The following is a 15469-nucleotide window of genomic DNA, read 5'->3' on the forward strand; positions in this document are numbered from 1 at the left end:
AAAAAACAAACTACAGATTTAAAAATAACAAGATCTGAATCAACAGCATCTCCTTGTTTATACCCTGCCTAGAAATATATCTTTCTTATAGTTATCTGCCTCTGAAAAGAAAAAAGTGTTATAATTAGCCTAGGGTGGAGAGTTACATATAGAATTAGAGATAGGAAGGTGGTATTTATACTTACCCATGAATTTCCTTTCCTTTAGTCCTAACAGACCAGTCCATACATGTGGGATGCATCCTTCTGCCAGCAGATGGAGGCAGAAACAAAAATTCAAGAGCTGACTTCACTCACTATAAAAGATCCAGTATTCTATGCTGAAGCTAGAAAACAACCAGGAGCCATTGTTCAGCCATTATAACAAGAACCTACTAGCATTTTTTGGGTACTAGGCCTGGGACCTGAATACCAATCCCAAGTTTGCACTTAGGGCTGCTGCGTTCATTATGGACAACCTTGAACTTGTTATTGGCTCTCCTGAGTGTAAGGGTCCCCTGGAACTACATTGAGAGAAGAAGAAAAAAGACATTAGGACACAAGAATAATTCTGTAATCAAACCATAAAGGTCAGGAATTGAGGATGTCATCTGCTCCCCTCTCCTTGGGCTGTGTTTCTCTATTTGGCAACAGGCCCTCCTTCTCCTAAGTCTATACATATAGTCTTAGCAAAAAAAAAATTTTTATGGAGGGAGGGAAGGTTTCATATAATTATATTGTAACCCCAACCGGTTGATTTCAAGGTGTTATAATCATAAACAATTCTCCTCCATCCTATTTTTAATTTTGTGTATAACTTGCACCAATAGTGAAAAACATTTCCTTTTTTCTTTTTTTTTAAAAAACAAGCTCGTTACCAACAGTAAAAATGAATATTGTCCCGACTTATCTGATATCAGATGATGACCCGACGCGGCCACGTTTCAGATCCAATGCCGGATCTTTCCACAGGGGGTGTTTCCTTATAAATTCATCGTCGGTATATCAATTTTCCAGAAATTTGTGTAAACAGTTGTCAGTCCAAATTTGAATCGGCCTTCTATGTGGGTCAAAGACTCTGCCCAACTAAACGCTGATCTATACTGGCTGGCTTTAAACCTTGGTGCAGAATTGCTGTGCTTCCAATCCAAAACCACTTTGCTGTAAACGTCAATACGTATTCATCAAATCAACGAACCCCAATCGAGTTCCTCATTTAAACCTTGCGGAGCTTGTGTCTGTAGTGTAAAAATCCAGTATGCTTCGCGCCTATTGAGTAAGGCTCCCTGATTGCTGCCTCTTGGCGATAGTTGTACATGATCTATGACAGTCCACTTTAAATCAGAGAATATATGCCCATTTTGAACACAATGGGCCGGAGTTTAAAAGGGTTACGCGCATAAGTTATGCGCGTAACCCTTAAAAAAGCCCCTTGCGCGCGCCGAGCCTATTTTGCATAGGCTCGGCGGCGCACGCAAGTCCCGGGACACTCGTAAGTCCCGGGGTTTCGCAAAGGGGGTGTGACGGGTGGGCGGTGCAAATTTCGGGGTGGGGCGGGAGGCGTGTCGGGGCGTGATGCCGGCCTGGGGGCATGGTCGAGGCCTCCGGACCAGCCCCCGGGTCGGGTGATAGCATGCCAGCAGCCCGCTGGCGCTCGCAGAGTTACGCCTGCTTCGGGCAGGCGTAACTCTGCCGACAACGGTAGGAGGGGTTTAGATATGGCCGGGGGGGTGGGTTAGGTAGGGGAAGGGAGGGGAAGGTGCGGAGGGGTGGAAAGAAAGTTCCCTCCGAGGCCGCTCCGAAATCGGAGCGGCCTCGGAGGGAACGGGCAGCGCGCGTAGGTCTCGGCTTGGTAGCTCCCAGCTCAGAGCTACTCAGTTCACTGCGGTAAGGTAATTTTTTAACATGCTTTGCTACTGCAGCGTGACAATGGAATGCCAGGCGCGGGATGGGTTCTTCCAGTAGTTACTGTCTGGTCTGGTTTACAGCAGCACAGCAGAGAAAACATCTCGAGCTACTTAAGCCACTATAACTCTTCAATAAAGGAGCGTGTTTAAAAGCTACTTTTAACCTAAACAGCTCTGAACTGGGAGTCAAAACAGAAAGAGCGAGTGCTGGCCATTCCCTGAACAGAGAGCCATTATCCAACGGAAGTAGAGTGAACTCTTGTACTGTTTCTGGATCCTGAAGAGGGTACAGCTAAGCTAAACATGAAGTCGGGAGCAGAGGAAATGGATTGCAGTGGTCAGGATGTGTTTTACTCTGGAGCTGAGAGCAGAATACAGTCCTGTTTTAATTATGTCGGCCTACTTGAATTAGTACATCCCACCCTGGCTCCCCTGGTCCATGAACATATTTTCTTTAACAAATACGTTTCCCAAAGATCTTATTGGTCTGGACTGTAAGCTCTACAGATCAGCGATGTACATCTAGTAGTGCTGTAGAAATAATAAGCAGCTCAGAAAAGCACAGGATAGAACGCCAGATAAAAATATTAAAATATTTATAGCTCGATTGCTTTGCTTAATTGGGTAGTACACTTTCACATGGAGCTGTTTTGTTTTTTTTGGTAGCAAATCTCCACAAGATCAAACTAAAAACTGCCTTCAAAACATAATTTGTGTTAGAAACAACCAAATTCTGGTGTGGAGGAAGGAAACCATTTTTCTTTTCCCTGTGAAATGAATCTTATCTGCATCCAGACAGTGCATTATCGGGAAGACGCACAGCATATTCAAACCCTAACCCCCTCAAAAAAAATGACATTATCTAACCTCCGGGAACAGAACAGGATTCAAAGCCCAAACAGAACCCTCGACTGTGTAATGAGTGAATCGGATCTCAGGCACCAAAGCATTACAGCTGGGTTCCCTCTACTCAGGCATTTGCTTTTCAAAACCCTAATAGTTAACAAGTATCAGTTTAAAACAAAAACACAACCAATAATCTATTGCAGCGATTCTCAACCAGTGTGTCGCCAAGCACCAGCAGGTGTGTTGCGGCTCCCAGTGTCCCACTGCCCCAGAGCCTGGGTGAGGGTTGGTGTGTGTGGGTGTCAATGGGTGCGAGCCCGTGTGTGTGTGGGTGTGAATGGGTGCGAGCTGGTGTGTGTGGGGGTGTGAATGGGTGCGAGCTGGTGTTTGTGGGAGTGAATGGGTGCTTGTATATAATATGAGCTTGTATATAAGAGAGAGCATGTGTGTGAATGAGGAAGAGACTGGTCAGGGAGGTGATGTGTTTCTGGGTGAGAGAGAGAGACTGGTCATGAAGGTGACTGCTGTGTGCGTGAGAGACCAAGACAGGTCATGGGGTCTAATTTGGGGTGTGTGTGTGTGTGTGTGAGTGAGTGACTGGTTGTGGGCCCTAAGAAGAGGATCGTGAGGATAGAGCTTCAGCAGCTGCTGCTGCTTCTGGTGTGTGCTTTTGGCCTGGAAGGGAAAGGAGTACGAGAGTTGCTGGAGATGGTAAGTAAAGGTGTCTTTTTAAGTTTATTTTTCTTGATTGACTGCCATTTTAATTATTGGGTATTATGTAATCTGTCTGTTTTGAAATATTTAATTGGTATTTGGACAATTTTTAAAATAATTATGAGTTTTTAACTATTGGATGTTATTCTGTTTATCAGCTGTTTTAAAACATTTATTAGTATAGTTTTACAATTATTTCTGTTACGATTCCTGCCCGCGGAGCTATTCTCCGCGAGCAGGCCTCTCACCTTTTGCGGCAGGGAATGCTGCCAGCAGACTCTAGTCCCGCGGCAGGACGCCGCCGCCGCCTTCCTCCGCGACTTGGGTGCCGCCCCCATCTTTGGCCCTGCGCTCCAGGGCCGAGCCTGCCGGGAGCCGGCCTTCGCGGCTGGCCGCCGCTGCCGATTTCGCCTCCACGGCCTGGAGGCCGCGGCCAACTCTGTCGCTCCTCCTTCGCGGCAGTGAGCTGCTCCCAGGGTCCTCGCTGGGCAGAGAGGCTGCCTTTGCTAATGCCTGCCTCTCCCTGCCTTGTTCGCGGCCTAATGCCTCCGCCAAGACCTGAGGACTGGAGGCCGCATCTTCCAGCGCTCTTGCGGCAGGGAGCCGCCACCATGGATCCTCTTCGAGTGGCAGGGGAAAGCCTGCTGCTGCCCCAATGTCATCGTGCGGCCTGGAGGCCGTCCCGAAGCCTGCCTACTGCATCCTGGCCTTGCGCAGGCGAACACCGCTGTCCAGGGTCCTGCTCTCTGCTCCAAGTTTCCCTTAGGCGCCGGCACGCACCTCTTCACAACATTTAAAGGCCAGCCACAGGAAGTGTTGCTGGCTCCTCCTGATGATGACTTCCTGCTTCAGCCCTATAAAAGGGATTCCTCTTCAGTCTCTCGTCGCCTTCGGATTGAGTCTCACAGTCGTCTGTGCTCCTTCATCAATCCAGGTCATCCGTGGTCTTCTCTTGCTTTGACAGCTTTGTCTCCATGTTCCAGATGTCCTTTGTCCAGGTCTTCAGCCGTCTCCATGTCCCAGATGTTCTTCGTCCAGATGTCTTCGTGTTCCCGGTGCCTGATATTTTGGCTTCATGTTGTCTTGTTCCTGATCCTGATGTCTTCAGATGTTTCTGTGTTCCTGATGTCCTTCGTCCATGCTTCCAGATGTCCTTAGTTTCCTGTTGATCTTTGTCTCCTGAGGTCCCTCATCTAGGCTTCCTGATGTCCTTCTCCCTGATGTCCCGCTTCCTGTCGTTTCACTCTTCCTGATATCTCTGAGGTTCCGCCCTCCTTCGTCACTCCAAGTTCTCCTGGATCCGCCTGACCCTATGGCTCTTCGGATGACACTCGCTCCATCATCAGAGTCTCCTCGCAGCTGGATCTGTTTCTTGTGTTCCCGAGTCTTCTTGACCTGCCAGTCCCAGTGGTTCTCCAGATAACACCTGCTCCGTCTTTGGAGTCTCATCTCGGCTGGATTCCCTTCCTGCGCTCGTCCCGCTCTCCACGTGGTCCGTGACCAGCCTCCTCAGGTTGTAAAGGGCGCACAGTGGGACAGGGTGGTCCGTGACCAGCCGATTGGGTTCGCCCTGAGTAGTGGGCTGTGTAGGGCGCCCTGAGAGACAGTGCCAATGTCTACCTTCCCAGTTTCTTGCTCCATCTGTGATGTCTTCGCTTCAGCCCTCGTCTGCAATGTCTTTGCGTCAGCCCTCGTCTGTGATGCCTTCTCCTCAGTCCTAGTCCAAAGTCTTCTGTGTTCCAAGGACTCCGTCTGCCCTCGCCCTCTGTCCGGCCTGCCGCCCATTGCCGTACCCAGCGGCAGGTCTGAAAGGGCTTGGAACAGTCGGAGGACTGTTCATCAATCAACATTGCGTTGTTGGTTATCTGGGGTGTGCAGGTCCGGTTGAGGGTCGGACCTTGTTCCCTAATCCTTGCTTCAGCCTTGTCCTGCTCTCGTTAAGCATGCTCGCACCAGCTCACCTCCCGCGGTGTGGCTTGGGGCTTCTCCCTGGGTCATGCCGTGGCCCAAGGGCTCACTTCCCCAGCTTCAGAGACGACCGTGCCCCTGTGCCTTAACCATAGCCGAAGGTCTCCCAGCCCTCGATCCTTAACAACTGCCGGAGGGCGCGCTCGTGACAATTTCTGCGTGGGGTTCTATTGCAGCTTGGCTTATTCTGTTTTCCTAATAGGAAGTATATTGATGTTTAGGGCCTGGTTTAATATTTGTAGTGTTACCTTTTCATAAATAGGGTTGTTACTGTTGGAGTGCATGCCATAATGCAGGTGTAACTTTGTGCAGATTAGTTTGTGTGCATTACTGCAGACCCTGGGACTATGTTAGGTGCTATATTTGTTTCCATTTCTCCAGGTTTGCACTGCATGCAGAGTCGCTTTTTTGGTTTTCCATTCCAGTTTCTGTCTCCAAATGTATAATTTGTGGTCTTTCTGTCCTTGTGTGTGACCAAGGTGAGGTATTTTACTAGCATGTAGGCATTTGTATCAATATTATTTGTTGTGTTTTCTCAATAGGACATGGATTAGTGGTAAATTACTGTCTTTTCATAAGAAGGCTATTGTACCTGGTAGTAAAGGAAGTTTGTTTTGCTTTTACTAAGATGTCACCAGAACCAGAATATCTTTTTTGTATGGTGAGTTGTATGGGTAATGTCCTAGTTCTGTTCTGACCCATTGTCAGGGGGATGCAGAGTGTATGTTTACATAAAGCCCCATGATGGTCATATGATCAATGTGTCACACATGTCAGAACCATCTGTCAGGTGTGTCCCGGCCGAAAAAAGATTGAGAACCACTGCCATAGAGTACAGGTTTTTTGGAAAAATGTATATACATTTATGGAACACATATCTCAATCATTGCTGTTTAATGCTTTGTCTGCTTTATTTGGAGATATTGGATCAGACTCCTACTTCTATATCAACATCAGATATTGATATAGAAGTTTTATTGCTGGCAAATAAAACTGCATTTTTGGAGACACAGTCGACTGCTCCAACACTTACTTTTTTGGAAAAATAAAATCCATCATTGGCTTTTAATGCAGTAAATGTCTCGCCCATCCTTACACCCTAAGAGAAGGAAGTTGATATTGGATGTCTGGCTTCCCTATATCTCTCATTTACCACATAAATTTAGAATTCAGATCCTTAATGCCTATGTATATGCAACTTAATATATCTACAAGGTTAGATGGGGGGGAAGAGGAACTGTTGTTGTTTCTGTTTTCCTATGAGTAACTGTTGGCTGTAGTTCTCATTTGTATGGAAATGTGTGATTCTATTGATATTGTGTGACTTTTGTTAAATTTAAGACAAAATAAATCAGATTTCTACTAAAATCCCAAGCTGGGTAAAAAAAAAAAAAAAAGGACAGTTTTTCAGATTGATTGTATCTGCTGAGTGGGGTTTTGGAATATTGATACCAGAATCATGGCCTCTTCCAGTCAGGCTTACCTGGGTATGTGCTGTAGAGATTGGGCAGCAAATTGTTCTGAGCCCAGGCATAAAAGTCATCAAGTGTCTGGATTTGGTTGAATGAGGTTGCAAAACTCCTCTGCATGCTTTGATTTAAGTAAAACTCATTGGGAGTTTTCTCTGCATAAGCGATAATCATCATGGTTGTGAGGAAGAGGATATGTGCTAAAAAAAAAAAAAAGAGAAGCCATCTATTAAATCTTACTCTCAGCAACATCTGTTCAGTCTCCTATTCCATGCAGTGCAGGTACCAGCAGCAGATACCTGAAGCCATGCAATACAGGTGCCAGCAGCAGATACCTGAAGCCATGAAGTACAGGTGCCAGCAGCAGATACATGAAGTCATACAATGCAGGGGCCAGCAGCAAATACCTGAATCCATGCAGTGCAGGTGCCAGCAGCAGATACCTGAAGCCAAGAAGTGTTGGCACCAGCAGCAAGTTACTTGGCGCCATGCAATTCAGAAATGCCCTTAGCTACATCACACAGTTTTCCCATATGTTAATAGAATCATGATGGTAAATAAAGACCATCCAGTCTGCCCATCTATCCAATTAATTTAGCATTATAATTCTCATCTCTTCCTTTGAGATCCCCTGTATTTATCCAATGCTTTAATGAATTCAGATACTGTTTTGTTTTCTGCCACCTCCACTGGGAGGCTGTTCCACACATCCACCACCTTCTCTGTAAAGAAATATTTCCGAAGATTATTCCTGAATCTACCCCCCTTTCACCCTCATCTCATGACCCTTTTTTCTAGAGCCTTCTTTCCATTGAAAATGGCTCACCTCCTGTGCATGGGAACCTTTGAGATGTTTGAATGACTCTAGCATATCTCGCCTTTCCTCTAGGTATACATGTTAGATCTTTAAATCGATCCCTATATGCTTTAGAACGAAGACTACTGACCATTTTAGTGGCCACCCTCTGGACCGACTCCATCCTCTTTATATCCTTTTGAAGGTGCAGTCTCCAGAATTGTACACAGTATTCCAAATGATGTCTCACCAGGGATATTTACAGGAGCAATATCACCTCTTTTTCTGCTGACCATTCCTCTCCCTATGCAGCCAAGCATCTTTTTGGCTTATACCATTGCTTTATTCATCAGTTTGGCCACATTAGGATCATCAGATAAAATTACCTCCAGATCCCGTTTTTCCTTTGTGCTTAGAAGTATTTCACCTCCAATACTGCACCTTTCCTTGGGTTATTGCAACCTAAATGCATTACTCTGCATTTTTTAGCATTAAATCTTAGCTGCCAGACCTTCGGTCATTCTTTGAGCTTCGCTAGATCCCTCCTCATGTTTTCCACTCTTTCCTGGCTGTCCACCTTGTTACAGATTTTGGTATGAGCAGCAAAAACCCTAATGTTGCTTACAAAAATGTTGAAAAGAAGTGGTCCAAGGTCCAATCCCTGAGGCAAACCGCTAGTAACAACCCCTTCCTCAGAAGAAAACTCCATTTACCACTACCCTTTGTTGCCTCCCACTCAGTCAGTTTCGAACCCAGACAGTTACTCTAGGATCCATACCAAGGGTGCACAATTTATTTATGTCTTCTGTGTGAAACTGTGTCAAAAGCCTTGCTGAAATTCAAGTGCACTATGTCTAGCACTCTCCCTTGATCCAACTCTCTGGTTAACTAATCAAAAAATTGATCAGATTTGTCTGCCAAGATTTACCTCTGATAAAAACAGCCACACCATCACCCCCCTTGAGCCCTTCAGCTTCACCTGTTACTTGCCCAACCCCCGGATGATCTATCACGATCGAGGATGAGACAGACATTCTAATCTCCCCCCAGGATGAAGTGGGGAGAAAAGAAGCTTTCTAATGTAAGTGCCAGCCTCGTGTAGTATTCCCTTTGACCTGTGTTAGGTCCATATTTGTTCGCAAGCACATACCTCTCTCTATATATATCACACTCCAGGACTACATAGCACCTCTCGGGGTCTGTGAGCTGACTAATCACTTGAAAATGAAGAGCTTTATGCACTAGGATACACACACTTCTACTTTTCGTGCTATAGAAAGAATAAAAGACCTACCCCACCCACTCTCGCTGGAGCTTAGCATGCGCCTTGTCGTTCAGGTGTGTCTCTTGAAGTAGCGCTATTGTCACATCATGTTTCCTCACGTAATCTTAGATGCGCTTACGCATTACTTGGTTACCAATGCCAATGACATTTAATGTGATGATATTAACCTCCATTTTAGCCATATTCATATTGGGGCAAATGACTTTGCTTTCTATAATTCACACTTTCCTTCCACAATGCTCCCAACACCGCAACCCCCCTTCCAACAACTTACCCCTCCAACCCTTCCCCATCCCTTCCCTGCCAATCAGTCACAATAAGAAGTGAGGGGTATGACCTCCTCTGTTGCCCCACCCCCTTAGACCGATAATCCCCCTTTTCTAACCCCCTCCCCCTAGACCCCGTGTTCAAACCTGCACCGCACATGTCTAGGAGTTTCAAAGATCAGTGTGTTTCCCTTCCCCAACCTCCCTACCCTGTCCAATAATTGAGTCCTCTGGTTCCCTCTTTTTTTTTTTTAACCCTATCCCATCCTACTCCCTTGTTGCTCCCTCTTATGACTATGTCCACAGTGAACTGTTTGTTATTTAATTAACCTCTATTAAGCTGTCTAAAAAGTTTGCTTTTACATTTTTAATTCTAGATGTTCTATGTATCCGACTAAGGAATTATATTTCCTGCTTGTTCAGTTTGCAATGTAAACCGGCCTGGTTTGCATTTTATGCAAGAAGGTCGGTATATAAAAATTAAAAATAAATAAATAAATAAATAAATAAGGACCCCAATATCCATTGCCACAAATTGCAGCCCCATTTCCCATGCTTCCAGCGACCATCTCTGTCCACCTAGACAACAAAACTGTTGATCAGTCACCATTGTACCAGTAACGCAGGAACGCCTCTCAGTCATCCTGGAAGAGTACCCAGAGTACTCCTCCATCCAATATAGTCTGCAAGCAGGACCTGCGGCCTCCCCAAATGCTAATTACACACTAGTAACAACTATGGCACCCTCTGGTTAAAGTAAATCCATTTTGAACATATTTATGTGCCTATTTGTAAACCGTTGTGATGGAATATCACTAAACGACGGTATAGAAAAATTTTTAAATAAATAAATAAATAGTGACAAGGAAAACCATGCTATACCAATTCCCTGCCCCCTCCCTTCCCACCCCTATATCCCAATCCTCTTCCCTCTCCCTCTCCTCCCCTGCCCCTTAAAAATACTCATCTACCTATAATCCATCCCCTAGCTCTTCTGAAAAGCTGGATCCTTGTTCCACCTAAAATTTATGTGCTTCTAACTACCCCCCCGCCAAATTTCTACCCCTCCTTAAAATCAACATGAAAGGATATGTAATACCCTTAGCACTCTTTATTCTTCATGCCCTGTCCAGGTGATATCTTAAATTACTGCCGGGTTATAACAGGAGCCCCCGTCCTATCCAGCAGTATTTGTCTCAATCCTCACCACTCCACTTGGGCTGCGCCACCGAGGAACATCCTCGATCAATCATTCCAGCTCGGTTCTTTGCCATTACTCCCTTATATCTGCCTGACGGACCCTGCCCATCGTCTCCATAAACAACCCATGCATACTGACAAACTGGGTTACTCCTGTGAGTCATTGAGAAAGACTGATACATCACACATTTCCAGCATAGTTCTCTGCTTCAACGGCAGGGCAGAAGAAAAACTGATACTTCACACATCCAGCAGAGCTCTCTGCTTCAACGGCAGGGGAGAAGAAAAAAGGGTTCGCACTCACAAAGCGGGGAGTAGCTGGCTTGTTATGGCGGTTACTACCCCAAACCAAATGTGCCTGATACTTCACTTTCGATGCATATCCAGCATGGCTCTCTGCTTCAACGGCATGGGAGAAAGACTGATACATCACGCATATCCAGCATAGCTCCCTGCTTCAACGGCAGGGGAGAAGAAAAACAACCAATAAGGGCTGTATAACATAGTCTGGGTAAAACAAATAAGCATGGGTGTAGCTTGCTTATTGCGGTGGTTACTACCCCTACTACCCCTAACTAATCTAGCTAGATATTTCACTTGGATGCAGCTCCATCACTGCTCTCTACATTAATGGTGGGGGTGGAAGGGAAATAGAACCAAGAGCTAAGAGAAACAGATAAGTATGAGAGAAAAAATGTGTGAGGCTTGCTAGGCAGACTGGATGGGCCGTTTGGTCTTCTTCTGCCGTCATTTCTATGTTTCTATGTTTCTATGATTTGGGCTCACCCAACTCCTAGCGCTGGAATGAGGGCTATTGCTGACTGCCCTTCTTCCGCCTTCTCCTGGTACTCACTTCTTCCAAGCTTCTTTACTGCTGCTAAGCTCTGCATGAGGAAAAACTGCACCATCTTTACTCAGACTCTTAAGGAACACTGTTGAGCACCTGGTGTTTTGAAGGTCTTCCATGCACCATCCATCCATACCATCAATTTTGCCGGGTAAGAACATAAGAACATGCCATACTGGGTCAGACCAAGGGCCCATCAAGCCCAGCATCCTGTTTCCAACAGAGGCCAAAACCAGGCCACAAGAACCTGGCAATTACCCAAACACTAAGAAGATCCCAAGCTACTGATGCAATTAATAGCAGCAGCTATTCCCTAAGTAAAACTGATTAATAGCCATTAATGGACTTTTCCTCCAAGAACTTATCCAATCCTTTTTTAAACCCAGTTAAACTAACTGCACTAACCACATCCCCTGGCAACAAATTCCAGAGTTTAATTGTGTGCTGAGTAAAAATGAAGTTTCTCCGATTAGTTTTAAATTTGCCACATTCTAACTTCATGGAGTGCCCCCATAATTTACATTTACCTGTGCTGCGGCAGTCAAAAAAGCAAACAGAATGTTGGGAATTATTAGGAAGGGAATGGTGAATAAAACGGAAAATGTCATAATGACTCTGTATCGCTCCATGGTGAGACCCCACCTTGAATTCTGTGTACAATTCTGGTTGCCGCATCTCAAAAAAGATATAATTGCGATGGAGAAGGTATAGAGAAGGGCGACCAAAATGGAAAAGGGAATGGAACAGCTCCCCTATGAGGAAAGACTAAGAGATTAGGACTTTTCAGCTTGAAGAAGAGACGGCTGAGGGGGGATTTGATATAGGTGTTTAAAATCATGGGAGGTCTAGAACGGGTAGATGTGAATTGGTTATTTAGTCTTTCAGATAGTAGAAAGACTAGGGGGCACTCCATGAAGTTAGCATGTGGCACATTTAAAACTAATCGGAGAAAGTTCTTCTTCACTCAACGCACAATTAAACTCTGGAATTTGTTGCCAGAGGATGTGGTTAGTGAAGTTAGTATAGCTGTGTTTAAAAAAGGATTGGATAAGTTCTTGGAGGAGAAGTCCATTACTTGCTATTAATTAAGTTGACTTAGAAAATAGTCACTGCTATTACTAGCAACGGTAACATGAAACAGACTTAGTTTTTGGGTACTTGCCAGGTTCTTATGGCCTGGATTGGCCACTGTTGGAAAAAGGATGCTGGGCTTGATGGACCCTTGGTCTGACCCAGTATGGCATGTTCTTATGTTCTTATGACATTTTCTGTTTATTCACCATTCCCTTTCTAATAATTCCCAACATTCTGTTTGCTTTTTTGACTGCCACAGCACACTGAACCGACGATTTCAATGTGTTGTCCACTCGTGTGTACTCGAACATTCAAAAAGAAACTCAAGACCTGGCTCTTTACAAAAGCCTACACTTAAAGGTCTAGCTCAGAACCACATCCCAGAACTTGAATCATTCTCGCTTTTATAATCATATCAAACAACTAATTTTATCCTTGGTCTCACAATTCCAAATCATTAAATATTTGAACATGCTACACCAATACCTCTTAATCCAGATGTAACCTTAGTTTTTGAAGTCTTCACTCCTATAGAAATAACCGCCAGTTCTTATTTACTTAACCCTATTCTGTAGACGTAAACTTTTCTTGAAGACTGTAATCTGTAAACACCTGTATTTATTATAAGAACTTGTATTTACTATTTATATTTATTATTTAGCTATTAACATTGTTCTATTACCACTTGGTACTATTTCTCTCCTTCACCTCTAACTCTAAGTTCCTACTAAGTTAGCCATGTTATTTATACCCAATTGTTGGATGTAATTGTATATTTGTTTAATTGTTCAATCTGTTTGATGTAATTTTCTGTTCCTTGTTCCGTGTAAACCGAAGTGGTATGCACTAGTGCATGAACTCCGGTATATAAAAGCCTTTAAATAAATAAATAAATAAATATAATGCCTTGATCTCTTTCTTGGGCGGTAGCTCCTAATATGGAATCTAACACTGTGTAACTATAGTATGGGTTATTTTTCCTTATATGCATCACCTTGCACTTATCCACATTAAATTTCATCTGCCATTTGGATGCCCAATTTTTCAGTCTCAGAAGGTCTTCCTGCATTTTATCACAATCTGCTTCTGATTTAACCGCTCTGAATAATTTTGTATCATCTGCAAATTTGATTACCTCACTTGTCGTATTTCTTTCCAGATCATTTATAAATATATTGAAAAGTACAGGTCCCAATACAGATCCCTGATGCACTCCACTGCCCACTCCCTTCCACTGAGAAAATTGTCCATTTAATCCTACTCTCTGTCTCTCTGTTTCCTGTCTTTTAGCCAATTTGTAATCCACGAAAGGACATCGCCACCTATCCCATGACTTTTTACTTTTCCTAGAAGCCTCTCATTTATTTATTTTTATTTATTTAGTATTTTTCTATACCGACCTTCATGGTTAAATACCATATCAGATCGGTTTACATCGAACAGGGGGACTGTAACAGAAAATAAACTTTTTTTAAACAAGTATCAAGAATCAAAGTTACATTCAACAGGGATGGAAACTCGGAGGCTTAAGCAGCTGGAAAGAAAGGCCTAAGAGGGCAGAAAGGTTAAGAAACATAAAACCAACATGGTAACATGGCTAGTGCTTGTTAAGTGGTTAGCAGAAACTAACACTTGTAAAGAGGTTGGAGGAGGACAAAGTCCATATTGCTCGGGAAGTGTTAATCATCTAATGTGTATCCGAGGGATCCGGGAAGGCTTGTCGGAACAGCCAAGTCTTGAGTTTTTTCTTGAATGTAAGTAGGCAGGGTTCCAGCCTGAGGTCTGAAGGGATGTTGTTCCACATGGCTGGTCCTGCTGTAGAGAAGGCTCTGTCTTTGGTCGAAGTGAGGCGCGTGGCTTTGGTAGGAGGGGCTTGTAGAGAGCCTTTGTGGATTTCTCTAATCGGTCTGCTTGACGTATGAAGTTTGAGTGGGATTTCGAGGTCGAGTTGCAGGTGGTTATGGATGGATTTGTGAATTAACGTGAGTGATTTGTGTAAAACTCTGTAGTTAACTGGTAACCAGTGTAGATAACGGAGGATGGGAGAAATATGTTCCCCACGCTTGGTGTTGGTCAGAGTTCTGGCTGCCGCATTCTGTATCATCTGTAGCGGCTTAATGGTTGAGCTGGGGAGGCCTATGAGGAGAGCTGGGGAGGCCTATGAGGAGAGCGCTACAGTAGTCTATTTTGGAAAATAGTAATGCTGAAGAACTGTCCTGAAGTCGTGGAAGTATAGCAGTGGTTTGAGTCTTTTTAAAACCTGGAGTCTGTAATAACAATCTTTGGTTGTGGAATTGATCATATTCTTTAGGTTGAGACGATTATCGAGAATTACTCTGAGATCTCTTACATGAGTGTGGGTGAGATGGGCAAAAGTTCCTCTCATGAGGAACTTTGTCAAACGCCTTCTGAAAATCCAAATACACTACATCTGCCAGTTCACCTTTATCTACATTTTTATTAATTCCTTCAAAAAAGTGAAGCAGATTTGTGAGGCAAGACTTACCTTGGGTAAAGCCATGCCTACTTTGTTCCATTAAACCATGTCTTTCTATATGTTCTGTGATTTTGATATTTAGAACACGTTCCACTATTTTTCCTGGCACTGAAGTCAGGCTAACCAGTCTGTAGTTTCCTGGATCGCCCCTGGAGCCCTTTTTAAATATTGGGGTTACATTAGCCACCCTCCAGACCTCAGGTACAATGGATGATTTTAAATTAAATAAGCCTAAAACGCATCTGCCATTTATGCAGGGCCTTTTTAACCCACGCATATTCCGCTCTTTTATTCTGAGTTGCCCCACTATAGTCAGGGAATATGGCCACGTGGTTTCCCTGATAAGTGAGTGGGCCGAGTTCCCGTGCCATCCTTAACACCCACTCTTTTGTCTGAAAGCTATGAAATTTTATGATAAAAGCGCTTGGTGTATTGATATTCAGCCTGCTGTGCCCCAGCCCCCGATGTCCTCTATCAATAACCAGTGAGGTCACGCCCTCCCGGAGTAAGTAAATCGTGTAAAAATTTTCTAGATACCTCCTCACTTTCTCGATCTGTTCAGGGATTCCCATCAAGTGAACATTGGAGCAGCGAGAACAGTCGTCCAAATCCACCACCCTCT

General features: G+C 44.3%; 1 protein-coding gene across 1 annotated transcript in view; it reads right to left on the reverse strand.

Annotated features, from left to right (window-relative positions):
* The window catches only part of PKD1L3 (polycystin 1 like 3, transient receptor potential channel interacting), a 305810-nt gene that overhangs the window by 112038 nt on the left and 178303 nt on the right, over window positions 1–15469 (reverse strand). Inside the window, exon 19 of the mRNA XM_029610662.1 lies at window positions 6897–7082. Within this exon, the coding sequence (XP_029466522.1) occupies window positions 6897–7082 (186 nt within the window). The remainder of the gene's footprint in view (window positions 1–6896; window positions 7083–15469) is intronic.

This window comes from Rhinatrema bivittatum, chromosome 7, assembly GCF_901001135.1.
Source record: "Rhinatrema bivittatum chromosome 7, aRhiBiv1.1, whole genome shotgun sequence".
NCBI classification, from domain to species: domain Eukaryota; kingdom Metazoa; phylum Chordata; class Amphibia; order Gymnophiona; family Rhinatrematidae; genus Rhinatrema; species Rhinatrema bivittatum.